The 27,500-nt window shown below is 40.1% G+C and overlaps 2 protein-coding genes across 7 annotated transcripts in view; both read right to left on the reverse strand.

Moving 5' to 3' along the window:
- Window positions 1-14,165, reverse strand: part of clk2b (CDC-like kinase 2b) — a 16,608-nt gene extending 2,443 nt beyond the window's left edge. The window contains exons 1-12 of one of the 5 annotated variants that reach the window (XM_058745952.1): window positions 14,050-14,165; window positions 12,320-12,474; window positions 10,898-11,060; window positions 5,601-5,688; window positions 5,449-5,515; window positions 5,235-5,351; window positions 4,653-4,819; window positions 3,677-3,771; window positions 2,870-2,999; window positions 2,694-2,776; window positions 1,024-1,103; window positions 839-929 (exon numbers count right to left, since the gene is read on the reverse strand). In XM_058745952.1, the coding sequence (XP_058601935.1) occupies window positions 839-929; window positions 1,024-1,103; window positions 2,694-2,776; window positions 2,870-2,999; window positions 3,677-3,771; window positions 4,653-4,819; window positions 5,235-5,351; window positions 5,449-5,515; window positions 5,601-5,688; window positions 10,898-11,060; window positions 12,320-12,474 (1,236 nt within the window). In that variant the 5' untranslated portion in view covers window positions 14,050-14,165. Of the gene's footprint in view, window positions 1-838; window positions 930-1,023; window positions 1,104-2,693; window positions 2,777-2,869; window positions 3,000-3,676; window positions 3,772-4,652; window positions 4,820-5,234; window positions 5,370-5,448; window positions 5,516-5,600; window positions 5,692-8,515; window positions 8,525-8,836; window positions 8,936-10,897; window positions 11,061-12,319; window positions 12,475-14,049 lie in introns of those variants that run through there. The other 4 variants (XM_058745950.1, XM_058745951.1, XM_058745949.1 and 1 more) reach the window with 4 other exon arrangements.
- Window positions 14,166-15,839: 1,674 nt separating this feature from the next.
- creb3l4 (cAMP responsive element binding protein 3-like 4) overlaps window positions 15,840-27,500 on the reverse strand; it is a 12,760-nt gene continuing 1,099 nt past the window's right edge. The window contains exons 2-11 of one of the 2 annotated variants that reach the window (XM_058745958.1): window positions 27,320-27,500; window positions 26,432-26,539; window positions 25,041-25,272; window positions 24,743-24,867; window positions 24,578-24,667; window positions 21,239-21,345; window positions 20,993-21,061; window positions 19,929-20,013; window positions 19,748-19,844; window positions 15,840-17,262 (exon numbers count right to left, since the gene is read on the reverse strand). The exon at window positions 27,320-27,500 is cut by the window's right edge and continues 30 nt beyond it. In XM_058745958.1, the coding sequence (XP_058601941.1) occupies window positions 16,952-17,262; window positions 19,748-19,844; window positions 19,929-20,013; window positions 20,993-21,061; window positions 21,239-21,345; window positions 24,578-24,667; window positions 24,743-24,867; window positions 25,041-25,272; window positions 26,432-26,539; window positions 27,320-27,367 (1,272 nt within the window). In that variant the 5' untranslated portion in view covers window positions 27,368-27,500 and the 3' untranslated portion in view covers window positions 15,840-16,951. The remainder of the gene's footprint in view (window positions 17,263-19,747; window positions 19,845-19,928; window positions 20,014-20,992; window positions 21,062-21,238; window positions 21,346-24,577; window positions 24,668-24,742; window positions 24,868-25,040; window positions 25,273-26,431; window positions 26,540-27,319) is intronic. The other variant, XM_058745959.1, reaches the window with a different exon arrangement.

Raw genomic sequence — 27,500 nt, forward strand, 5'->3', positions numbered from 1 at the left:
TTTCTCAATATGCTAACTGTTCATCGTGATTTCAAAATAAAAGCTCAAACCCTCGCTCTGAGTTTACACGTTTTGATGTCCACATATTCAGGAAATTACAGCGGCTGTAGCATTTCTATTGTAAAGAAATGGCCAAATATAAAAAATTAAGTAGACATTTGAATTAAACGTTGTTTGGTCAATATTAAACAGGGATTAGGACAATATGATCAGGCCGCTGGCGCCCTCTGCTGGCATTTGATATAATGCGTACACAAGCTCTATTGTTTATAATGTATTTTAACAGATTTGTTCAATAAAACCATATGATTGCTTGCTTTTGATACTTTATTTAAACTAATTATTATTGCCTCATTGCTATTACACATGTGTCCCTGCAGCACAGAAGCAGTCATAAGCAGCAGGTATATTTGTAGCAATAGCCAACAATACATTGTATGGGTCAAAATTATACATTTTTCTATTAAGCCAAAAATCATTAGGATATTAAGTAAAGATCATGTTCCATGAAGATATTTTGTAAATATATCAAAACTTAATTTTTGATTAGTAATATGCATTGCTAAGAACTTCATTTGAACAACTTTAAAGGCGATTTTCTCAATATTTAGATTTTTTTTGCACCCTCAGATTCCAGATTTTCTCAGATCTCAGCCAAATATTGTCCTATATAGATCTCAATTTCCAAAAAATTTACCCTTATGACTGGTTTTGTGTCTCACATATGTATTCTAAATCATTTTAAAGGCGATTGTTCACTTAGGTCTATTTTATTACTACAAAAAAAAGAAAATAATTATAATTATCCAATTAATGGTCAGAGTAATCGGTCACTCACTCTCAGAGGCCTGCAGTTCTCTCGGACGTATCGTCCCGCAGACGTGCTCTCGTCCCAGTCCAGACGGCCTCTGTAAAAGTACTTCTGCTTCCTGAGGGCAGAGGTCAAGTCATTCTCACACTGGACTCTATTCACACTGACAGCATCAATCAATCAATCAATCAATGGTCCGAGTGTTTCCTGACCTGGTTTTCCGGATCATCCTGGAAGGAACAGGTCCATGTACTCGCTCCATCATGGCCAGATGCTCCCTGTTATCATGAGTCTAAAACACACACATACATGTAAGAAACAACACGTATGCATCTGATTCAGGAACAGTTATGTTTATATTTATGAGCATCAACAGGGAAAAGTGTCACAGAGATGGATTGTGGTTAAATATACACTACTGGTCAAAGCTACTGAATAATTGAGATGTTTTTGAAGTGTCTTCTGCTCACCAAGGCTGCATTTATCTAATCAAAAATACAGTAAAAACAGTGAAATATTATTATAATTTCAAATCACTGTTTTCTATGTCAGAATCAGCTTTATTCACAGAGTGTGCACAAACAAACAAGGAATTTGTTGTGTTTTTAAGGAGCTCTTGGTACATACAGTACATGCATACATACATATATGACATGAGAACAGAAAGAACATTAAATAAGATTAAAGAGACTAATAATATGGTAATAATAATATGAATCTGTAACAGAAAGATTATGTACAGATTTGTGCATTATTTACTCTATCTACAGTTGTATAAATATAAAAAAAAACAAGCCCTCCAACATGTGAATATGTGTTAAACTGTAATTTATTTCTGTGATGCGCAGCTGTATTTTCAGCATCATTACTGCAGTCTTCAGTGTCACATGATCTTCAGAAATCATTCTAATATGCTGATTTGCTGCTCAACAAACATTTCTGATTATTATCAATGTTGAAAACAGTTGTGCTGCACAATATTTTTGTGGAAACTGTGATACATTTCCATTCAAATGTTTGCGGTGTGTGTTTAATAGAAATTAATACTTCTATCCATCAATGATGCATTAAATTGCTCAAAAGTGACATTAAAGATATTTATAATGTTACTGTCACGGAACGGGAGAGACGAAGACTCAAATGCTGGCAAATGATGTTTCCCTTATTTACAAACTACAAAATAAACCAAAATACAAATGAAACCACCCCGAAGGGGAAAAAGCCAGAGCAAACACAAGCACTGAAAACAAGACATTTACATTTACATTTAGTCATTTTGCAGACGCTTTTATCCAAAGCGACATACACGAGGCACAGGGCAGACATAAATCACAGGCATTACCTGCCACAAGAGTGAGACAAACGAGCCCCGAACAGAAAACACAGGGAGCCTAAGTAAGGAAGGCAATCAGGAAAACAGCTGGGGCAAATAACTCAATAATGAGGTGAGTGGAGTCAGGGGAATTGAATCCGGGAGACAGTGACCTCTGGTGGTGAGAGCGAGAAACACAGGACCCGGACCCCTGACAGTTACAAAATATTTCTATTTCAAATAAATGCTGTACTTTTGAACTTTCTATTCATTTGTAAATCCTGAAAAATAAAATGTATGATGGTTTCCACAAAAATATTGTGCAGCACGACTGTTTTCAACATTGATAATAATCAGAAATTTTTCTCGAGCAGTAAATCAGCATATTAGAATGATTTCTGAAGATCATGTGACACTGAAGACTGCAGTAATGATGCTGAAAATACAGCTGCGCATCACAGAAATGTGGAAATCCCGCTGATGCTCATAAATCTGGCAGATGAGCGAAAAAGTCATGTGACTGAAACACAATAAATTCACACACACTCTCAGTTAAAGTCAAACACACACCTGGAAGAGTGTGTATCCGTGGTAGTACTCAAACAGAATACAGCCGATACTCCAGACGTCACACGGCTGACTCCAGCCCAGCTCTACAGAAACACAGTTAGAAAATCACACACACACACACACACACACACTCAAGCTGAAAGCCGTCAGAGGGTCACACTGACATGCTCTCTTACCCAGAATCACCTCTGGCGCTCTGTAGTGTCGGGTGGAAACGATGGTGCTGTGATGCTCGTGATCAAACGTGGCACTTCCAAAATCCACCACCCTCACAGCCGTGTTCAGCACACAGCGCTCGTCTCGCTTCTGACACACACACACACACACACACACACACAGAGACACACAGACCAACGGACGATTACGTTCTGTTTATTCTAAACACACTGCAGTTTTGTCGCCTGCTGCTTTAAATGCTCTTTATTGATTGGCTGTCAATGTTTTTATAATTCATGGCTCTGAAAGTGATATCAGTGACATCGTTCCTCTGTGTCGTTATCGTTATAGCTGTAGTGTGGACTCTATTCGCACAGAATTAGAGCAATTATAACACATTATACATTTATAGTAGAGCTGTCAAATGATAAATTGCATCCCAAATAAAAAATTGTTTACATAAAATGTTTGTGTACTGTGTATATTTATTATGTATATATAAATACACACACGCATGCATGTATATTTCAGAATATTTTTTATATATTAAATATATTTATTTAGAATATAAATTATGACTATAATTATATACATGTAAATATTTTCTAAATATATACTGTGTGTGTATTAATATATACATAATAAAGTACACAAACATTTTATGTAAACAAAACTTTTATTTGGGATGTAATTTATCGCGATTAATCGTTTGACAGCACTAATTTATAGTCACTGTCCTTCGTGTGAATGTCCTTAAAACATTCAGAATCTGAAATCAGAGCGGATTCATTTTAAATGATAGAATCAGTGGATGTAACCCGCCTCACCTTCTCTGGGTTAGACGTGACGGTATAATCAGAGTTCACAAACAGGATGTTCTCTGGCTTGAGGTCTGTGTGTGTCAGCCTGTTGTCATGGAGAACTGTCAGAGAAACAGACCATAATCACAAATGACCCAGCGAGCAGGAGAGGAAATACACTGTTCATTAGTGCATGCAGCACCCCCGTCTGCTCACAGCCAGACACAGCAGGAGCTTTCATTCACAAATGTGTCCCTGCAGCACAGAAGCAGTCATAAGCAGCAGCTATATTTGTAGCAATAACCAGTAATACATTGTATGGCTCAAAATGATCCTTTTTTCTTTTATGCCAAAAATCATTAGGATATTAAGTAAAGATCATGTTCCATGAAGATATTTTGTAAACTTCCTACTATAAATATATCAAAACTTCATCTTTGATTAGTAATATGCATTGCTAAGAACTTAGTTTGAACAACTTTAAAGCTGATTTTCTCAATATTTAGATTTTTTTGCTCCCTCAGATTCCAGATTTTCAAATAGTTGTATCTCAGACAAATATTGTCCAACAAACCATACATCAATGGAAAGATTATTTATTCAGATGATGTATAAATCTCAATTTAAAAAAATCGACCTTTATGACTGGTTTTGTGCTCCAGGGTCACATATGGAACCCGTGTGTGTGTGTGTGTGTGTGTTTTTGTGACATACGAGGACACAGACATATAATGACAAGGGTATGACAGGTATTGCAAGGAGAAGGTGACTTTTCAGGACATTGACCCATGTCCCCACTTTTCAAAACACTTATAAATCATACAGAATGAGTTTTTTTGAGAAAGTAAAAATGCAGAAAGTTTCCTGTAAGGGGTAGGTTTAGGTGTAGGGTTGGTGTAGGACAATAGAAAATACGGTTTGTACAGTATAAAAACCATTACGCCTATGGGATATCCCCACTTTGCACAAAAACAAACATGTGTGAGTGTGTGTGTGTACTCACACTTGACGGCGAGGCAGATCTGGTAGGCCATGTGTCGCACCTGACTGATGGAGTAGGGCAGGTAATGATTCTCCTTCATAAAGTCAAAGGTACTGAGAGCTAGCAGCTCAAAACTGATGCACATGTGCCCGTGATAGTCGAACCAGTCCAGCATCTGCACACACAGACTGACAGAGACCCGACTGTCTTTACTGTTGTTCATCCACATAATATAAAACTACAAAGTTACAATCAGACACTAATAGACTTTTGTAGAGGTGTAACAGTACACATTCATATCAGAAATGTAAAAAGAAAAAAGCAAGCAATTTAATGTGTTGAATTTAATTAAAGTTTGTCGTCATCTTTGAGGAAAAAGCTGAAAAACCCATTACACTGTGTAGCCCTCATGCATTTCAATGATCTGTATTGAAATGCATGTAACAATACAGATCATTGTAACATTCACAAAAAACTCGATCATTACTACAACTCCATACTCAAGACTCAGACTCAGTCAGTCTGTGTAAAAGTCCAGAGACGCTCTGTATGCAGCACACAGGGTTCGATCACGACCCAAACACCATTAATAATGACACTCACTTCTTGTTTTCTGGATCTTTCTGGTTGATTTTCTCCAGGACGTTGATCTCCAGGCGAGCTGCTTCTTTGTATTTCTCCACATTCTTGATGATCTTCAGAGCGATGTGAGAGCCTCCCCTGTAACACACACACACACTGAAACACCTGTGACAATCAGCTGAGAACAGCCAGGTGTGTGTGTGTGTGTGTGTGTGTGTGTGTGTGTGTGACTCACCTGTGATGGTCGATACACTCCACCACTTTCCCAAAGGTTCCTTCCCCGAGCGTCCCCACGATCTCATCTGCACAGCAAGCACAAGCGTCACACAAACACACAGTACACACTACGCCAGTGAATGCAGAGTCTAGTATGCAGTGCAGACGCACATCTGTCCTGCAGCACGTCTCCTGTCCGATAGATCAGATGACCCTCCTCGTCATCCTTAACGGCCCACGCTCGCAGACGACCGTTACTCTGCTGACGAGAGAGACAGAGTTACCTTTGACCAGGGTGCCAGCTACACAGTGACCTTCGGGGGGGTCAGATCATATGTGAGCCTGGACCACTAAACCAGTCATGAGGGTCAATTGTTTGAAATTGAGATTTATACATCATCCGAAAAGCTGAATAAATAATCTTTCCATTGATGTATGGTTTGTTGGACAATATTTGGCTGAGATACAACTATTTGAAAATCTGGAATCTGAGGGTGCAAAAAAAAAACTAAATATTGAGAAAATCTCCTTTAAAGTTGTTCAAATGAAGTTCTTAGAAATGCATATTACTAATCAAAAATGAGGTTTTGATATATTTACGGTAGGAAATTGTGTATTGTGTAAATATTGCTTTTTTACAAATCTAATTAATTACATAATGCGCCGATTAATTAATCAAATTAATGAGATTCATTAATTAACATGCACATCATGTGCTGATTAATGAAATATAAAGTTATTATTAAAGATATTTTAAAGTTATCATTGTGTTGATTTAGAAAAACATGGAATAGATATTACAAAAAAGTAGCTTTCGAAAGAAATATTTTAATTCAACATACAAAAATACAAAGAAATACTGAAATATGAAATGATTTTTTAAAAAAAAGAAACAATACTCTAACTATAAAACTAAAAGCGCCAGTAGGTGGCAGCAATGAACTGTCTTTATAAGTGAGTCATTCATTCAATCGATTCGTTCAAACAGCTGATTCATTCAGAAACGAAGCAAGTGACTTGCTTTATGAATGGCTCACTGAATCACTGACTCACTCGATTGGTTTAAAAATGTGGATTCATTAATGAAACACCACTCTGGGTTGATCAGAGACGCACAACAGTTCTTCTAGGGCTTTATTTTTGTTGGTGAAATTACTGAGAATGAGTCTAAAATGTAATTATTCGCACCTTTACCTTACATTCATTTTTAAGTAAAAACCTTTTTTTTTTTCTCTACCAGCCAATGCTGACTCTGAAAGAAAACACGCAGTGTTTGTTACAGTAACACATGCAACTTTTACACGCATCTAACTGACAAAACCGCGTAATGTTATGGTTATTTTAGCAAATAGTTTGCTCCGTAAATTCAGTCCAACAGGACGGTCAATTTGATCAGTCGACTGAATCTGCACATGCATTTTATGTGTTCTTGCTCCGACCAAGCAATAAATGCATGCCTATAAATGAGCGCTGTAGTGTATTTACTTCAAGCGGTCAGGTAATGTTAGCTATGACCCTTTTCAGGAGCTTTACATTTTCAAATCAGTCAGAGCTATAGAAATGCATCTTAATATTTACAAGTAAATCTCCATATTATGCACTGGGAACTTTCTATGAGCTTGTGCGGCTTATTTAACTTTTGTTTAGTTTCTATGCTATTTAAATTTCACTATAGATTTTGGATTTAATTTATGAATATATCTGCTGTTAGAAGAAGATTTCTGAAACTTCTGAACACGAAGCAATTGTCATCACACTCACACAGTAAGATGAAGTGACACCTGCACACACACGTACTGTAGAAAACACACTGTGTTCCGAGTAAGAAACCCTCCGAAACCACAAGCACCTTCATTCTCTGTCAGTGTCACAGAACAAAAACATCACACTTTCCTGAAAGTGGCTTTTGTCCAAAAGTGAACTGCTACGATCACAAATGTTAGAAATAAACAGATCAGATGTTAGTAGTCTTTTAGGTGACACAACTGCACGCAACTGCAAACATGTGTGTTTCTGTGTATCTAACATCACAGGAGAATTCTGGGTATTTTCAGTTAAACAACAATAAATTGGACTTGTCTGTCAGTGTGTAGAAATGAATGCAGATATCAAAAGTAACCGGATCAAAATTTAGATTTAGATTTTTTTTTTCTAGTGAAAGAAATACATAAATGAAGGCGGCGGCCAAAAAACTAAATGTCATGGATGAATATTTACTGAGTAATCCACTGGAGGGTCAAAATGACGAGATTCAGAGCCAAATTGCAGGAGGGTGAAATGACTTCAGAAAGACATCATTACGTTATTTTTACACAGAGATTGGTAGCTCTATTAGTAAAATCTGTTGACTTCAGCAGTCGCATTACATTCCAGTGGTGACAGTTCAGAAATGGGAGAAAGCACTTCTTGTGATTTTTTCCCGAAGCTGTCATGCCTGTAACTCAAAAACTAGAGCAGATATAGAAATTTCAACGTGGTTCAATGTTAAATTGTACACATTTTCAGTGGTCAAGAACCAAAGGTGGGTCATTCTGTTGTTCTTTTAAAGAGGAATGTGTGAAGAAGAAATAATGTTGAAACTAGAGATGTATCTTGTTTCCCTCTAAAACTCTAAAAATAATGGATAACTCAGTAAATATAAATTCATGACATTTAATATTTTGGCTTTAATCACTATTTATGTTTGTCTTTTTTTTAGAAAAAAAAAAACTGCAAAAGTTTCTGATATTTGGTTGATCTAGGCACAGAATGACTTTATCTGTTCTTCTGACTAAAGACTGCTGTAAGTCAGGAAATATACTTCAATCTAAGCATTATGGTTATACATTCGAAATCTTAGAGACATAACTGGAACATTTATTAGCTGTTGTCAGACATGCATCATATACGTTCATTACTATGAACTAAGCATTCATTACGAGCTGAGGGACGCGTCTGTGATAATGAACGCCGCACATAGACATGAAGCTGTGTGTTTCTCTTTAATTGGACACCTCGTCTGTCTTAATCAAGAACACAGTGACTCCAGACGGACACACAAACACGACGAGCCCAGCAGACACTTGAGAACAAGGTCAGAGATACACTCTCTCTCTCTCTCACACACACACACACACACACACACACACACACACAGAATATCTACAGGGTCATCAGTGGAATGTGGAGCTAAATAACTCACAATAAAACTTCAGAACAGGAAAACACAAAAAAAACAACAACACACATCTCAAAGACCTCTGCTGTTTCATATAAAGTTCATCCTAATGATGACTGACTAACACAAACATGATAATGAAACAGCAAAAACATTTACTTTAATCATTTTCACCCTTGAGGGCATCACTAATGAAGATTTGCTCACTGCTGGAGAAAGTTTTGCAGCCAGAACAAGCTGATAAACACACAGCCGGAGCGTGAAGGGTACTCACACACAGGCAGAGGCAGTCCAAGAAGCTCTTGAGCACAGAGTATAACTCTGTTTTACCCATAACTACTGTAAAACACACATTTACACCAGAGACAGGAGAAAGTGCGGGAACAGGAGGAAATCTTGAAGACGGAGAGACAGTGTGTGTGTGTGTGTGTGTGTGTGTGAGAGAGACAGAGAGAGATGAGACTCGGGCTAATTTTAAACGTTCCTCACGGGCCCCTGGGGAAATCCTGAGACCCCAATCGAAGAGTCTGAAGAGTCAAGACCAAGAGATCTCATTACACACACACACACGAACCCCAAAAAACACACACACACCCCAACAAACACGCAAACACAAACACACACACACACACACACACCCCGCAACAAACACACACACAACCCAACAAACACCTCCCACCAACAAACACACCCCCAACACACATACACACCCCAACAAACACACACACACCCCAACAAACACACACACCCCAACAAACACACACACCCCAACAAACACACCCCAACACACACACCCCAACAAACACAAACAAACACACCCCAACAAACACACACACACACACACACACACACACCCAACAAACACAAACAAACAAACACACACTCACCCACCCAACAAACACAAACAAACAAACACACACTCACCCCAACAAACAAACAAACACACACACACACACCCCAACAAACACACACACACACACACACCCCAACAAACACACACACACACACAAACACACACACCAACAAACACAAACAAACAAAACACACACACACCAACAAACACAAACAAACACACAGACCAACAAACCCCCCCCCCCCGCAACAAACACACCCACCCCAACAAACAAACACACACACACACACCCACCCACCCAACAAAACATACACACCCCAACAAACACACACACCCCAACAAACACAAACACACACACACACACAACAAACACAAACACACACACACACCAACAAACACAAACAAACAAACAAACACACACACACTCACTCACACACCCCAACAAACACACACACACTCACTCACACACCCCAACAAACACACACACACACTCACTCACCCCAACAAACACACACACACACTCACCCCAACAAACACACACACACACTCACCCCAACAAACACACACACACACACACACACACACACACGAGAGAGATCCCCCTGAGCACGATCGTTTACACACTTACAGAAACGATCTCATTACAGAAACTTGACAAACAGATCAATCGTTTTAAAGGCTGCGGCTGAATTCATCCGTCAAACATCATAACGTAATGAAAGATGGAAAACATGAACTCTGACATCAGTCTGGATGAACAAAAAGTCCTTCTGTCAGAAGAAACCAATGCGTGTATTACTGTATGTGCTCTCTGACATAAACACGAAGCGAGATGAAACACAATCACAAGTAGGGATGCAACGATTATAGATTTTGTTGGTACGATTATAGTCTTGAGGAATAATCACGGTTTCACGATTATTATGCATTTATTAATTTCACAACATAAAATCACAAACACTTTTTAGATATTAAAGTGTTATTGATTGCTGCCTTTTGAAACAGAAATAACACAGTAACCAATAATACATTATAAACCGTGACCTCTGCTCTGTGAACATCCATGTGATCCTTGTGAAAATAACAAATGGAAATAGATGTAATGTTTTCATTTTGTATATTCTTTCTACATTTCTTTTGGACCTGAGGTACAGAACTTGGAAAGAAGGTGAAAAATAAATTGACTTATGAATAATTAATATTGTGATTCATTTCTCTGGTGTAAATAAAGGATCTCTGTTTGGTTCCTTGATTGAAAATCCTTCACTTAAACACCTGAATCGATCCGGTTTGATCAGATCACACATGAAATAATCCAGTCAATAGGAAACGAATGAAGTATGTAAATGCTTGAATCTCTCTACTTTCTCAATAGGACTGAAGAACGCCTTGAATCTGAAATCAGGCTGGACTGATCTGGACTGATGATAATCAGAGCAGGAGTGTATTCATACTCACAGATGATAAGGAGCGGCTCTGACTGTGCGAGCGTGTTCTTGTTCTGCGGCGTCTGCGCTTGCGTCGGCTGTTCCTGTGCTCCGCTCCGGCGTCTCGATCCGCGCAGAAGTCATGTCTGAAGAAGCTGTCAGTGAGCGTGCCGTTCCTCTCGCGCTCCTCGCAGCTGGAGACCAGAGAGATGCAAACAGCTGAGAACATCGGCCGCATGCTCACACAGAATTTCTTTAAAAGATATTTGTTTTTCACTGCAAAAGAAGGCTTATCTTGCTTAGTATTGGTCTTGTTTCTAGTCAAAATATCTCAAAATTCTTAAATTAAGATGCACTCACATGATAAGCAAAACAACATAAGATATTTAGTCAAATTATCTGCCAGTGGGGTAAGTAAAATATTCTTAAAACAAGAGAATTTTACTTGTTTTAAGCAAAATGCACTTAATTTATTTCCATAACTAAATTATTAGTTATTAAAATTATTGCTTTTTAATTTAAGAATTTTTAGATATTTTGACTAGAAACAAGACCAAAAATTCTAAGTAAGATAAGCCTTTTTTTAGCAGTGTACATGCTCATTAGTAAATACGGTAACACTTTAGAATAGGGAACACTAATTCACTATTAACTACGACGTTTCCCTCAATAAATTCCTAATTTGCTGCTTATTAATAGTTAGTAAGGTAGATGTTAAGTTTAGGTATCGGGTAGGATTAGGGATTTAGAATAAGGTCATGTAGAATAAGGCATTAATATGTGTTTAATTAGTACTAATAAATGGCTAAAAAGCAACTAGACCCTAAAATAAAGTGTTACCGTAAATACTAATACTAAGGTATTTTTAAAAAATATTTTTACTACCTTATATGTCCAAAACTGTAATTTTTCCCCCAAAAATTATGCAACATTTTGCAAAAATCAAGATTGAATATATTTGGTCAAATATGTTATAAGAGATGAAGTGCTATGCAGGCTATTTAAGACAAATGCTGAGCTAAAATGCAAAATGTTTGTCCTCTCTCTCTCTCTTCACCGTTCACACATCTCAGACCTCAAATACATCAAATATTACCCTTTTTAGACATAGTTTTTAAAGTAAAGAGTAAAGAAAATACTATATAAAACTCATTGAAACAACCAGGGGCCTGTTTATTTACCCTTGTAATTTGTGTTTTCTGAGAAACTGATCCAACAGAAGTGAGTTTATTATTAAAACAAATATCTACCAATGGGCTCAGAATATCAGCTTCATTCACTGGAAAAACAAGTTTTCATTCCCAATTTAACTCTTGGAAAACAAGACTTCATATTTTCATTTTGCATCTTCAGTAAATGTATCTTGATATTGGAAAACAAGACAAAAATACTGAGGAAGATATTCATTTTTTGCAGTGCATGCAACATTTAATGCCGTGACTTTAAGAAGTACCTCCTGGAGCGGTCTCTCCTGCGTCTGTCTCTGTGGCGCCTCCTGCTGCCGGACGATGAGGAGCGTCTGCGCAGGCGTCTGCGACTGTCGTACCGGACGCGATGATTCCTGCTGCGGCTTCGCTCTGACGACGGATATCGCCGAGAGCGAGGCATCTGCAGACGACAGAGACGTCACTGATCCATCAACTGCCACACAAACGCTTCTGAACAGCAAGAGTTTTAATGTCTCTTCTGCTCACCAAGCCTGCATTTATTTGATCCAAAATACAGCAGAAGCAGTAATATTGTGAAATATTTTCACCATTTAAAATAACTGCTTTCTATTTGAATATATTTTAAAATGCAATTTATTCCTGTGATTTCAAAGCTGAATTTTTAGCATCAGTGTACACAAACATCAGGAGACGGCTGCATAAACTGCTTAAACTAGTCTTACAAGTTAGTCATCAAACGTTTTCCTTAAACACACGAGGGTCATCAGTCAGTTGCAAAAAAACATTTGAGGTAAAACTGGTCTTCGAGGATGAAAAGTATTATCTAACTGCTAGTTAGTCAGACTAGTGTTTTGTTATTTTTTAAAAATGTATCAATATATAATAAATTAAGCAAAACTACTCGCACATCAGAAATTAGCAGATATTATATGACAACATATTTTATACACGTCTTTAAATACAAATCAAAGGAAATCAACAGATGTCTATTTTCATTTAGTCATTTAGCAGACGCTTATTTTTTAAATGAAAGAAAACAGATAGAATAGAAAAAGAATAGAGCAAGCTAGTGTTAGAGGCCTTTTTTTGCTTTTTGTTAATTGTATAATAAATAAAACTAAAACAAATAGAAAAGCTAGTGTTAGTTTTGTTTTTTTAAAGAAACAAGCAGTTAGTAAATGAATAGAGTGCAAGTCTAAAAGGGGCAAGTTTTATATATATATATATATATTTGAGATTTCGTTCATACCTTATATAAGATATATATTTAAAAACACAAAATATATTTATAAATATAAATATTATTAAAAACTTAGGTCATTGATATTTCCTATGATTGCAATAACTTAATTGCATTAATCATAAACCTTAAAGAAGTAACATATAACTCAAATTCATGATTTGAAAATGTCCAAAATTCACGTAACAATTTTTGAGAAAAGGGACTTAATAAATTTGGCATTATGTATTTACTATTCAGCAGTAATTACTACAGTAACGTTACACAGAGTTATTTGGGCTTCTCGTGTGTCATTCAGATTATATGATTATGACGGAGAACCAAATGAATGAATATCTTCTTCATTTGTCTTCCACAGAAGAAAGAAAGTCCTCAGGTTTGAACCACATGAGAGTAAATGATGATTAATGAAAGAACAGCTGAAACACAGAAGAAGCGACGGAACAGCAGAGAAAACATCAGACAGAAGAGAAAGAAAAACAACAGAAACACAAGAGCGTCAGTTCTGTTCATGACAGCAAGCCTCTCTGTTTACATATGATATATCATTTAACAGTTCCTCTATATTAAAATATGTGTATGTACTCCTGTACAGTGTGTTGTAAGTAACGTAACGCTACTGTGTTTGTGAGTATAGTTCGTGTATGTTTCTCCTCAGAGTAAGTTAGCGGTTAGCGCGTCTAGCTAATGGCGCTTCATCGCACACAAACACCAGATTTCTGAGCCCTAAATCTGTCAAACCGATCATATCTGCGATATAACAACAACATTTACCGCTTTAGCAGCGACGCCGGTGCGTTTGTCCCACAGAAAATCCGTTCTGCCGTTATTTTAGCGCTCCGGAAACTCTCGTGCACAACTTCCGGTGACGAGCTCAGAGCGCGCTCCCGTCATTTTTCACTTTCTTATCCAATAATAAAAACAGGATTGAAATACCTACACTGCGAAAATATATTTTCAAAGTTATAAATAAAACAAATGTTATTAGAGCACTTTTTTTTTCACGAAAATACTATTTCAGTTTTACCTCAAAATTTCACGTTTAATTTACTTGCTGTTTTTGTAATTGTAAAATGTACTAATAATTTCGGAGTGAAAATGATTTCTATACCATTTTTTTTTTCAGTGTACCTTATAAAATGTCACTTTTATACGTTTGTAACAAAACCAGACCATTGTGAAATGTCACAAATGTTTATTTAGGTTGAAACGAGAATTAAGAAACTGTCAGACCAACATTCGAGGTTTGTCTTGATTAACTTTATAGTTAAGCAATAATAATTTGAGACTATGAGACTTTCCTAATATATGTATATATATATATATATATATATATATATATATATATATATACAGTTGTGCTCATAAATTTAACATGCCCCTTCCAGAATATGCAAATATATTAATTTTAACAAAATAAGAGGGATCATGAAAATTGCATGTTGTTTATTTAATACTATTTCACATAACACGTTTATATATTCTCCACAAGACAAAATAATAACTGAATTTATAAAAATGACCCCGTTCAAAAGTTTACACACCCTTGAATATTAATAATCTGTGTTGTTTTCTGATGACCCATGATTGTCTTAGTGTGTTGTGATAGTTGTTCATGAGTCACTCGTTGGTTCTGAGCAGTTCAACTTCCTGCTGTTCTTCAGAAAAACCCCCAGCTCCGGCATATTCTTTGGTTTTCCAGCATCTTCTGCATATTTGAACCCTTTCCAACAGTGACTGTATGATTTTGAGATCCATCTTTTCGCACCGAGGGTAACTGAGGGACTCATATATAACTATTATGTAAAGTGAAAACATTTACTGATGTTCAATAAGGCCACACAATGCATTAAGAGCTGGGGTGTAAACTTTGAACAGGATGTTGATGATGATGATGTGCAAATTCTTCTCATTTTGTTTAAATATCATATTTTTTTTTTCATTTGGTACTGCACTGAAGAAGCTACATAAATACATAAATGTTTCCCAGAAGACAGAATAAGTATAATTTACCCTGATCGTCAATATTAAAAAGTTTACACCCCCAGCTCTTAATGCATTGTGTGGCCTGTCGTTGATGTAAAATACTATTAAGAACAGTTGAATCTTTGAGTTAAAATCATCAAACATATAGTGATTCTTATCTTGATGCATAGAATTTTAGTTTGTAGAGTTTGTCAGATTGAATGTTTAAAAGCAACAGACAAAATGGAGTACAGTATACTTTAACAAACTACACTTATAGAACTGTTTTTGTGTAAATAAATGTCATTTAATGAAAAATGTATCAAAATAAAGTGAGTTCATGATTAAATAAAGAACAAATATCTGCTAATGGAGTCAGAAAAACTTATTCTGAGCCTGATTTGTTCTGGTTTTATGTATAATCTCACATTTTTCATAAAGCAAGACTTGAATGTCTTTTTGTACGTCCAGTAAATGTATCTTGATTTAAGAATCTTTAGACATTTGTACCAGAAAACAAGACAAACGGCACTTTTTTTTTGCAGTGCAGACTAAATATTAATTGTTAGTGGCTCAAATAAACAAAACCAGCAACAAAACATGTTACAAATGTCTTTTTTTATTCAGAAGACAATAAAATAAGAAAAGAGACCCAATCCATTCACCGTCAGATGATCTGAAGATTAATTCCCACAAGCCAAAGTCTTTCACTGAACCGGTTTGGCTCAGGTCTCTGGTTTTTCACGACTTGTGTTAAACTCTGATCTCTGTTTATATGATTTGTGCTAATTCAGCTTTTCTATTATAAAAAGCAAAAGCGAAGAAGCTTTGGGGCTCAGTACGATCGCTCGCAGGCTCGTCTGCTTCATTAGGACGCTCCGCGAAGAAAACAAGCTCTGTTCAGACATACACTAGTCTGGGTTCAGTAAGATTCATAACGTTTCTCAAAGTCTCTTCTGCTCACCAAGGCTGCATTCTTTTCATCAAAAATACAGTAAAAACAGTAAATATGTGAAATATTATTACAATTTAAAACAGCTGTTTTCTATGTGAATATCTGCTAAACTGTAATTTATTTCTGTGCTGCACAGCTGTATTTTCAGCATCATTACTCCAGTCTTCAGTGTCACATGATCTTCAGAAATCAGATTTTAAGCTAAATTAAACCATCTTGTGCCCCCCCCCCCTCGTAGTGCTGTCAGATGATTAAATCGCATACAAAATAAAAGTTTTTGCTTACATAATGTGTGTGCGCGTTCTGTGTATATTTATTATGTATATATAAATACACACGCATGCATATATTTTGAAAATATTTACATATCTATATTCATATAATTTATATTATAAATAAATATATTTAATATATAAACATAACATTTTTCTGAAATATATACATGCATGTGTGTGTATTTACATATACATAATAAATATACACAGCACACACACATATATTATGCAAACAAAAACTTTTATTTTGGATGCAATTAATTGCGATTAATCATTTGACAGTGCTATGCAGCACAAACTGATATGATTATTTTAGGGCTGTGACTCACTGAACTAAAGCACATAACGATGATGATGATGAAGGTGAAACACACCTATCTCTGTGTTCAGAGGGAATAAATAAAGGCTTGTCAGAGAAGCTGTTCTCTTTGCTTTGTTTCAGACGATCCACACCCGTCGCAGTTAAACAGGTCGAGTCGCCTCACATTTCATCAGCATGCGGCGGTTTGGCTGCGTCTGCGTTTCCTGCAGCCACCGGAGCGGTTAAACTCACAGACAGAGCTGCGTCTGCGTCTGCGTCGCTCGCGGCCGAGCCGTTCCTCTGCTCTCGAGTCCAGTCCTGCGCCAGCGCTGCGTCCTCCGTCGGCTGCGGCCCGTCTGCGTCTGCGTCTGTGTCTGCAGGTCTGGGTTCTGTCGGGAGCGACAGCGGCTCTGGAGACACCGGATCGTCTTCTGCAGGATCCTCCAGAAGCGGAAGAGACTCCACGTCATTCAAGATGTTTCTGGAAATCACTGCACACGATAAAAACCAGCCGTCACTCAGAAACACTGCATACTGCACACGTCAAGCACTCGAGAACAAGACGGAAACCACTGTAATAAACATGATATCTGTGTTCAAAAGTTTCATTCTAAACATTACATTTTAAAAATTTGTCCTAACTATTTAGTTTCAAATTGTATTTGAAAGCTTTTATTTTTTTTGCTTTTAATTTAATTTTTAAAATTTATTTTAACTAGTTAAATCTAAACATTGAATTTTATTTTTATTTATAGTTGAATTCTAAATTTCTTTGTAATTTTCCTTATTTTAACTAGTCTTAATGTTCAATTGCATTTTTATTTATTTAACTTATCTAATTGTAATCGTTTAATCTTAATTTTGAACTAGTTTAATTCTAAAACTGTAATTTTATTTTGTGTTTATTTTAACTAAAATTTAAAATGAAAGTGAAATTGGAAATATATGAATATTTAACATAGAAATTTAACGATTGTAAAATTAGTTGACAAAATATATGTATGTGTACTGGGTTTATTTATTATATATATATATATATATAAATAAACACACACATGCATGTATATTTTTTGAAAATATTTGCATGTATATACATTTATACTATTATATTATATATAAATGTATTTAATATATAAACATAACATTTTTCTTAAATTATTTGATCTCCTGCTGATTTTGTATGTTTGTCCACTAACAAAGAAACGATCAGTCTATAATTGTAATGGTAGGTTTATTTGAACAGTGAGAGACACAATAACAACTAAAAAACAGAAAAACGCATTTCTAATAAGTTAGAAATTGATTTGCATTTTAACGAGTGAAATAAGTATTTGACCCCTTCACAAAACATGACTTGGTACTTGGTGGCCAAACTCTTGTTGTCAGTCACAGAGGTCAGAGGTTTCTTGTAGCTGGTCACCAGGTTTGCACACATCTCAGGAGGGATTGTGTCCCACTCTCTGCAGATCCTCTCCGAGTCATTAAGGTTTCGAGGCTGACGTTTGGCAACTCGAGCCTTCAGCTCCCTCCACAGATGTTCTATGGGATGAAGGTCTGGACACTGGTTAGGCCACTCCAGGACCTTAATGCGCTTCTTCTTGAGCCGCTCCTTTGTTGCCTTGGCCGTGTGTTCTGGGTCATTGTCATGCTGGAAGACCCATCCACGACCCATTTTCAGTGTTCTGGTCCCGACGCTACACGACCCGTCCATCGTCCCTTTGATGCGGTGCAGTTGTCCTGAACCCTCAGCAGAAAACACCCCGAAGCATCATGTTTCCACCTCCATGTGTGACGGTGGGGATGCTGTTCTTGGGGTCCAAACACGGAGAGTTGAGTTGATGCCAAAGAGCTGGATTTTGGTCTCATCTGACCACAACACTTTCCCCCGGTTCTCCTCTGAATCGTTGGCAAGCTTCAGACGGCTGCACGTGTGCTTTCTGGAGCAGGCGGAGCTTGCGGACGCTGCAGGAGTTCAGTGCTTCACGGCGTAGTGTTACCAGATGTCTTCTTGGTGACTATGGTCTCAGCTGCCTTGAGATGATTGACGAGATCCTCCGTGTAGTTCTGGGCTGATTCCTCAGCGTTCTCCTGATCACTGAAGCTCCACGAGGTCAGATCTTGCATGGAGTCGCAGTCCGAGGGAGATGGACAGTTATTCTGTGTTTCTTGTGAATAATCGCACCAACTGTGGTCACCTTCTCACCGAGCTGATGGCGATGGTCTTGTAGCTCATTCCAGCCTTGTGTAGGTCTACAATCCTGTCCCTGACGTCCTTGGACAGCTCTTTGGTCTCGGTCACGCTGGAGAGTCTGGAGTCTGATTGATTGCTTGCTTCTGTGGACAGGTGTCTATTATACAGGTAACTCTCCCTTTAAGAGAGTGCTCCTAATCTCAGCTCCTCACCTGTATAACAGACACCTGGGAGCTGATTGATAGGGGGTCAAATACTTATTTCACTCATTAAAATGCAATGATATTTATAACTTTTTTGAAGTGTTTTTCTGGGTTTTTTTGTCTCTCACTGTTCAAATAAACCTACCATTACAATTATAGACTGATCATTTCTTTGTCAGCAGACAAACATACAAAATCAGCAGGAGATCAAATCATTATTTCCCCTACTGTATTATGTAAACAAAATTGTTTATTTTGGATGCGATTAATCGCGATTAATTGTTTGACAACACTAGTTTACACAATTATAGGATTTTAGTTTACGTACTTAAATGAAGAAAATGATCTAAAACAACATAAAATTAAATGCTATAATGCTAAATTTCCTCAATCCATTCTGAATATTTAATGATGCAGGATATTTTCACTCACTATCACAAGAAAAGCTTGACATGTCCCAGTGATTATGCAATGTTGGTAACCAAACAGCTGCTGGTAGCCATTGACTTCCACAGTAATCCCCCCCCCAATAGCACTGTAGAACTCAATGGCTCCCAGCAGCTGTCTGGAGAAGAAACTCACCGGCGGCCGGAGCGTAACTGTCCTCCGCTGACGGCGAGCGGCGGCTGAACGGACTGTAACTGGGGAAGATGAGCAGAGCCAGAGAGAAGATGAGGATCTGTGAGGAGGAAGAACACACTCGTGAGATCACGGCTGGACACGAGAGCATTAATGATCTGAGAGAGAGAGAGAGAGATCAAACCATGATGCATGTGCTCGTCTGCGCAGCTTTAGTGACCGTCTGCTTGATCAAAGCCTGCAGTCTGTGCAGCTGAGTCACAAGAGACCTGAAACACACACAATAACACACACTGCATCAAATCTGGAATGTGTGTCACAATAGAGCATAAATATGAGGAACACCATCACGGCACCGTCCTGCATCACATCTGCTGAATCAAAACCAATGCTTTTGCTGATTCCAGAAATAGTGTCTGTTTTGCTCTTTCACGTCACACTTTCTCACTAATATATGATGCATTTTGAAGCATTTTTGTTTTTGAGAATCATTGGTGTATGAATTAGTCTTGTTTTCTCTCTTAAACACCTGAAAAACACACAAACGCATGGTTCCTGTCTGAATCAATTCTCGGCCCGTTTTCACATGCATGACATTATTTAACAGAAATGACTTAAATTTCTAGCGATTATCGCCGATTTGATTGCACAGATACTATTTAAACTAAACTGAGCTAGACAATGACATCTCTGAATTCAATAATGAAATGCCTTTAACTGAAAATTGAGTGTTTAATCTTATCATTATACATTACTGACACTCTATCCTCCAATTTGATACTGTTAAGTGCTTTGACACAATCTGTATTGTAAAAGCGCTATATAAATAAAGGTGACTTGACTAATATCTAATCCTGATTTCAAGGACAGAATTATGATCCAGAGACGGAAGAAAACGCAAACATGAGCAGATGATTCTGCATCCAAACAGACACAGAAAAATCACAGATTTTGAGAAAAGCTTATTTTTGCATTAATTGGAGAATTTTAATTATTCTACTAATTTTTAGATTAAATTAAATTACACATTTTGAATGATACTTTTTGTAATTAAAACTGAAAATGTTAACATTTAAATTGCATTAAAGCAGATACGGAAGTTAATATATAATTTGGAAAAAAAATTTTATTGATATTTTTTAACTTAGCATCATCAGATAAGGTAATTTTAGACCTTTTTTTCTTTTGCAAATAATCATAAATTTTGCAGAGCTATATTATGAGCCCTGGTGCTGTTATGAGACTCACACATTGTGTTTCTCCAGCTGATCCACGGTCCTCTGCAGCTCTTTATTCTGAGCTGAACACGCCGCCACCCTGAAACACACACACACACAATGCCAGAGTTCAGACAAGCCATTTCACATCTACTGACTGCAAACACACACAGCCTCAGAGACATCAGCTGGAAAGGAAAGCGATTTTAAAAAAACATTTGGATGATAGATAAAGACAAGCATTAAGATGAGGACGGAGTGTGTTTTGGTATCTCACCTGCTCTCCAGACCGTCAATATACTCCTTCTTCCTCCTGCGACTGTCCTGTGCCGAGAGTTTATTCCGGATCTTCCGTCTCACTTTCTTCAGGATTCTCTCCTCAGTCTGAGAGAGATCAGTCCAGATAGAGCTGAATTAATCACAACACACACACACACACACACACATGCGCTCACACACACGGTTTCACACTCGCACTCACTCACACACACTCACGCACTCACTCACTCACTCTCACACGAGCACACTCAGTCGCACTCACACACACACTCGCACTCACACACTCGCGTGCACTCACTCGCTCTCACACACGAGCACACTCACTCGCACTCACTCACTCGCACACTCGCACTCACTCACACACACTCACGCACACTCACTCGCACACTCACTCACTCTCACACGAGCACACTGTCGCACTCACACACGAGCACACTCACTCGCACTCACACACTCGCACTCACTCACTCACTCACTCACACACACTGCACTCACTCACTCACCACTCACACGCACTCACTCACACACACGCACTCACTCACTCGCACTCACTCACACACACACTGCACTCACTCACTCACTCTCACACACACTCACTCGCACTCACACACGCACTCACACACTCACACGCCGCACTCACTGCACTCACTCACACACTCGCACTCACACACCGCACTCACACACAGCACACTCACTCGCACAAGCACACTCACTCACTCACACTCACCGCACGCACTCACCGCACTCACTGCACGCACTCACCGCACGCACTCACTCACGCACGCACTCACTCACTCACTCACACGCACGCACTCACTCACGCACTCACTCACACGCCGCACTCACACACGCACTCACACACAGCACACTCACTGCACTCACCGCACTCACTCACTCACGCACTCACCGCACGCACTCACCGCGCACTCACACTCACCGCACGCACGCACTCACTCGCACGCACTCACTCACTCACTCACACACACTCGCACTCACTCACGCACGCACTCACTCACTCACACGCACTCACTCACACAAGCACACTCACTCGCACTCACACACATGAGCACTCACGCGCACTCACTCACTCACACGCACTCTCACACACGAGCACTCACACACACCCAGCACTCACACACTCGCGCACTCACTCACCGCACGCACTCACCGCACGCACTCACCGCACGCACTCACTCGCCAAGACTCACTCACACGCACGCACTCACTCGCACGCACTCACTCGCACGCACTCACTCGCACTCACTCACTCGCACGCACTCACGCACGCACTCACCGCACTCACTCACACTCACTCACACTCACTGCCACTCACTCACACTCGCACTCACTCACACTCACACGCGCGCACTCACTCGCACTCACTCACTCGCGCGCACTCACTCACCGCACTCACTCACACTCACACTCACACGCCGCACTCACTGCACTCACTCACACTCACTCGCACTCACCGCACTCACCACACTCACACGCCAAGACTCACTCGCACTCACTCACTCACCGCACTCACTCGCACTCACTCACACACTCACACGCCGCACTCACTCACGCACTCACCGCACGCACGCACTCACTCACACTCACTCGCGCGCACTCACTCACACTCACTCACACACACGCACTCACTCGCACTCACTCACACTCACCGCACACTCACTCACACTCACACTCACACACTCACTCGCCAAGACTCACTCACACTCACACTCACTCACACGCCAAGACTCACACTCACTCGCTCACACTCACTCACACTCACACTCACTGCCAAGACACTCACTCACACTCGCCACACTCACTCACACTCACTCACACTCACTCACACTCACTCACACTCACTCACACTCACACTCACTCACACTCACTCGCGCACACTCACTCACACTCACTCACACTCACACTCACTCACACTCGCGCACTCACTCACACTCACTCACACTCACTCACACTCACTCACACGCCACTCACTCGCACTCACCGCACTCACTCACACTCACTCGCACTCACTCACACACACTCACACACACCTCACACACACTCACTCACTCACTCGCACTCACTCGCACTCACCGCACTCACCGCACTCACACTCGCACTCACTCGCACTCACCGCACTCACCGCACTCACCACACACTCACTGCCAAGACACTCACTCACACACTGCCGCACTCACCGCACTCACACACTCACACACTGCACACTCACTCGCCAAGACTCACTCACACTCACACTCACACACACACTCACTCGCACACTCACTCACTCACACTCACACTCACCACACTCACTCACACACACTCACTCACTCACACTCACTCGCACACACTCACTCACTCACACACTCACTCACACACACACTCACCGCACTCACTCGCACTCACTCGCACTCACTCGCACTCACTCGCACTCACTCGCACTCACTCGCACTCACTCGCACTCACTCGCACTCACTCGCCACACTCACTCGCTCACACTCGCCACACTCACTGCCGCACTCGCCGCACTCGCCGCACTCACTGCACTCACTCGCACTCACCACACACTCACTCACACTCACACTCACTCACACTCACTCACCACTCACACTCACACACACTCACTCACTCACTCACACTCACCACACTCACTCACACTCACACGCCACACTCACCGCCACACTCGCCACACTCGCCACACCGCCACACTCACTCGCCACACTCACTCGCCGCACTCACTCGCACTCACCACACACTCACTGCACTCACTCGCACTCACTCGCACTCACTGCACTCACCGCACTCACTCGCACTCACACTCGCACTCACCGCACTCACTCGCACTCACCGCACTCACTCGCACTCACCGCACTCACCGCACTCACTCACACTCACACGCCAAGACTCACCGCACTCACTCACCGCACTCACTCACACAAGCACACTCACTCACACACACTCGCACTCACTCACACTCACTCACCACACTCACTCACACACTCACTCGCCGCACTCACCGCACTCACTCACTCACCGCACTCACTCACTCGCACACACTCACTCGCCACACTCACTGCCGCACTCACTGCCAAGACACTCACTCGCGCGCACTCACTCGCACTCACTCGCACTCACACTCGCACTCACCGCACTCACCGCACTCACTGCACTCACCGCACTCACTCGCACTCACCACACTCACCACACTCACACTCACCGCACTCACCGCACTCACTCGCACTCACCGCACTCACCGCACTCACCGCACTCACTCACTCTCACTCACTCACTCACTCACCACACACTCACTGCCGCACTCGCCGCACTCACTCACACACACCTTCGTTAGGGGCAGGTTATTGGGCAGTGAGACTCCCTCCTGATCCAGCAGCTTCTGCTCCTCCTCTGTGAGCTGGAGGTCAGGATAAACCTGAGGAGAGTTAAATCATCAGCACCAGCAGCTAAAGCCTCACCATTCACCTGAACTCCATCACAACAAACGTACCAAAAAGCCATCGGGGTTCTGAATGTTTTGTACGTCGTGAGCAGAAATGTTCTCCACTTTGACAGACGACACCAGCTCGTTGACCACACACGAGTCGGCCAGCAGCATCTGAGAGCTCCACTCGTCTGAACAGAGACGCATGAGAACATCAATGACTGACAAACCTTTAAAGACAGACCTGCTGTCATCTCGATGGAATACACTCCCATCTGTTCATATAAATTCAACTTATTTTGAAATAATCATGTTTAATAGCAGAATTTGTGGTGGAAACTACATTTCCCATGATGCTGCTCACCCAGCTCGATGGAGATCACGTCCATATGTGGTGCTTCCTGCTCCGAGGCTCCGCCCACACCGCTGATGTCATACACCACCTGATAGACGGCGTTACCGAGGTTCTGCTCGTGGGCTCCGTCTGAGGACTGATCTTCAGACAGACCGCTGTCGCTCTCGCACACCGCCGACGTGTACATCTCGTTCGGGTTTATAGCGTTCAGAACGTCCTCAGACTCACTGTCGTTCAAACTCTGGAACACAAGAGAGAGACGCTTCAGGACAGACGGAAGACAGAATGAGAGTCCAAACAGCTGATAAAAACATCTCAATAATCCACAGCACTGCAGTCCATCAGTTAACATCTGGAGAAGACAAAAGCTGAAACACATCCAGCATTAAGACGTTTTTAACTAAAATACGAGTCTATAATCCATAATAACACTTCCTCCGGTGAAAAAGTGCATCTGCTGTTGTCTCTCACATAGGGTTGGAAATTGAAAATTAATTCCATTTCCAGAATCGGATACTTGCTGTAAAATTAAAATTTCAATTCCACCTATCAATTCTTTTTTTTTTTTAAGTGGCGAAAAGGGGCTGTTAAGAATGAATTCGTCTTTGAATCATTCATTCAAGAGATTTGTTCAAAAACACTGATTCATTCAGTAATGAAACGAGTGAGTCATTGAATCATTCCATTCACACATTCCATCAGATTTTATTTAGTTGTCGAATATTTTTCTTCAGAGAACCACAACCTCCATAAAAAAAATAAAAAAAAAGTCTCAATTTATCCAGAATCATGCGGCTCTGTTGTATTTTGCACACAAACATCTCTTAATCGAGTCCAGTTTTTATGCAGCCGGCTGATTTTTGTTCATGGTGTTCAGCAGCAATTAAATGTTTTGCAAAAAAAAAAAAAAGACTCAGAATAAATATGTTTGATATCTAAATGTTTGACTTTAATCACATTGGAATCAATAAGAATCGAAATCGATAAAATTCAAATCCTACTCTCACATCAAAATCCAGCCACAGATGTGTTTAGAGCTGTTTTGGACTGTTTTAAACGCTGCTTGATCTGCAGATTTCTCTCCTGATTCACACCTGAACACTTTTTCACCGGAGGAAGAGTTATTATGGATTATAGACTCAATGTATTTGAGTTAAAAACTTCTTAATGCTGGATTTGTTTCAGCTTTTGTCTTCTCCAGATGTTAACTGATGGACTGGAGTGCTGTGGATTATTGTGATGTTTTTATCAGCTGTTTGGACTCTCATTCTGACGGCACCCATTCACTGCAGAGCATCCATTGCTGAGACACTGATGCATCCTGATCTGGAACGGCCTGAGGGTGAGGATATTTTCAGCTAAAGTTCATTTCTGGTTGGATTACTCCTCTGTTCACTCACACAGCGCGGCTCGACGCTCCAGTCCTCCGTGTGCGGCTCCAGCCCAGCGTACAGTATTCCTCCAGACTCATCCAGGAGCAGGCCGCTCTCCAGAACCTCCTCAGCATCCTACAACACACATTAAAAAAAACACGTAAAGCTTGGTGCATGTAAGAGCTGCTGGAAAAAAAAACATGGATCGGAAATTGAAATTTACAGATGCAAACAAATAAATTGTAATAACAAACACTTAAATGTGTATTTTGTATGTTTTTTCCACTAGTCTGAAAAAAACAAAACCCAAAATCTGACCAGTGCATGAAAAAACAATGGTCTTGTTTACATTGTCCAACTATTTTTACAGTATATTTCTATCAAAATGACAAACATGCTTCTGTCTCAGGTTCAGTGACACGTGACCAGGAGGAGCTCTGATCCTTTAACAATGAACTCTACCTCTCTCTCTCTGTCTCTCTCTCTCTAGCTATCTCTCTATGTCTCTCTCCCTCCCTCCCTCTCTGTGGGAGGATGTGAAGATCCTGGTAAGGCTTTGGACTTATTGTTACACACAGGAACTAGAGACGCTTTGCTCCAGTTCACGAAGTTTTACTCAGTTTAAAGCAGTTTTATTCGCTTTAAAATGACCGATAATCACATATAAAGTGTGTCACAGAAGATCATTTCGGTTATTTAAGTGTTTAGTTTCGCATTACAGAATACATACAATACCAGCATGCGTTATTAAACAGGTGGAGCACACATATGAAGATTAGATCAGATTAGAGCAACAGAAGCAGCATAAATAACAGCTGATCCGCGCGACGCTCAAACCGAGTACGTGTTTATATGTCAGCTGTCAATCACTGTAAACAAACCGGGTTTACGGTGTTTTCTGCACGCTTTACTCACTCGCTCGGTGGATTTAACGTCCCCGGACACGGTATCTGCTTCTCGCATCCTTCACACACGCGTGTTCGGTTTATTCTGCGAGCAAACACGGATATTTCTCCGTGTGGATCCGGATCTTCTGGCTCATTTGATTCAGAGTAATTCACTTCCGCGTGCTGAGCGTGTGGGCGGGGCTCTGGAG

This window comes from Onychostoma macrolepis, chromosome 16 (assembly GCF_012432095.1).
Source record: "Onychostoma macrolepis isolate SWU-2019 chromosome 16, ASM1243209v1, whole genome shotgun sequence".
Classification (NCBI taxonomy): Eukaryota; Metazoa; Chordata; class Actinopteri; order Cypriniformes; family Cyprinidae; genus Onychostoma; species Onychostoma macrolepis.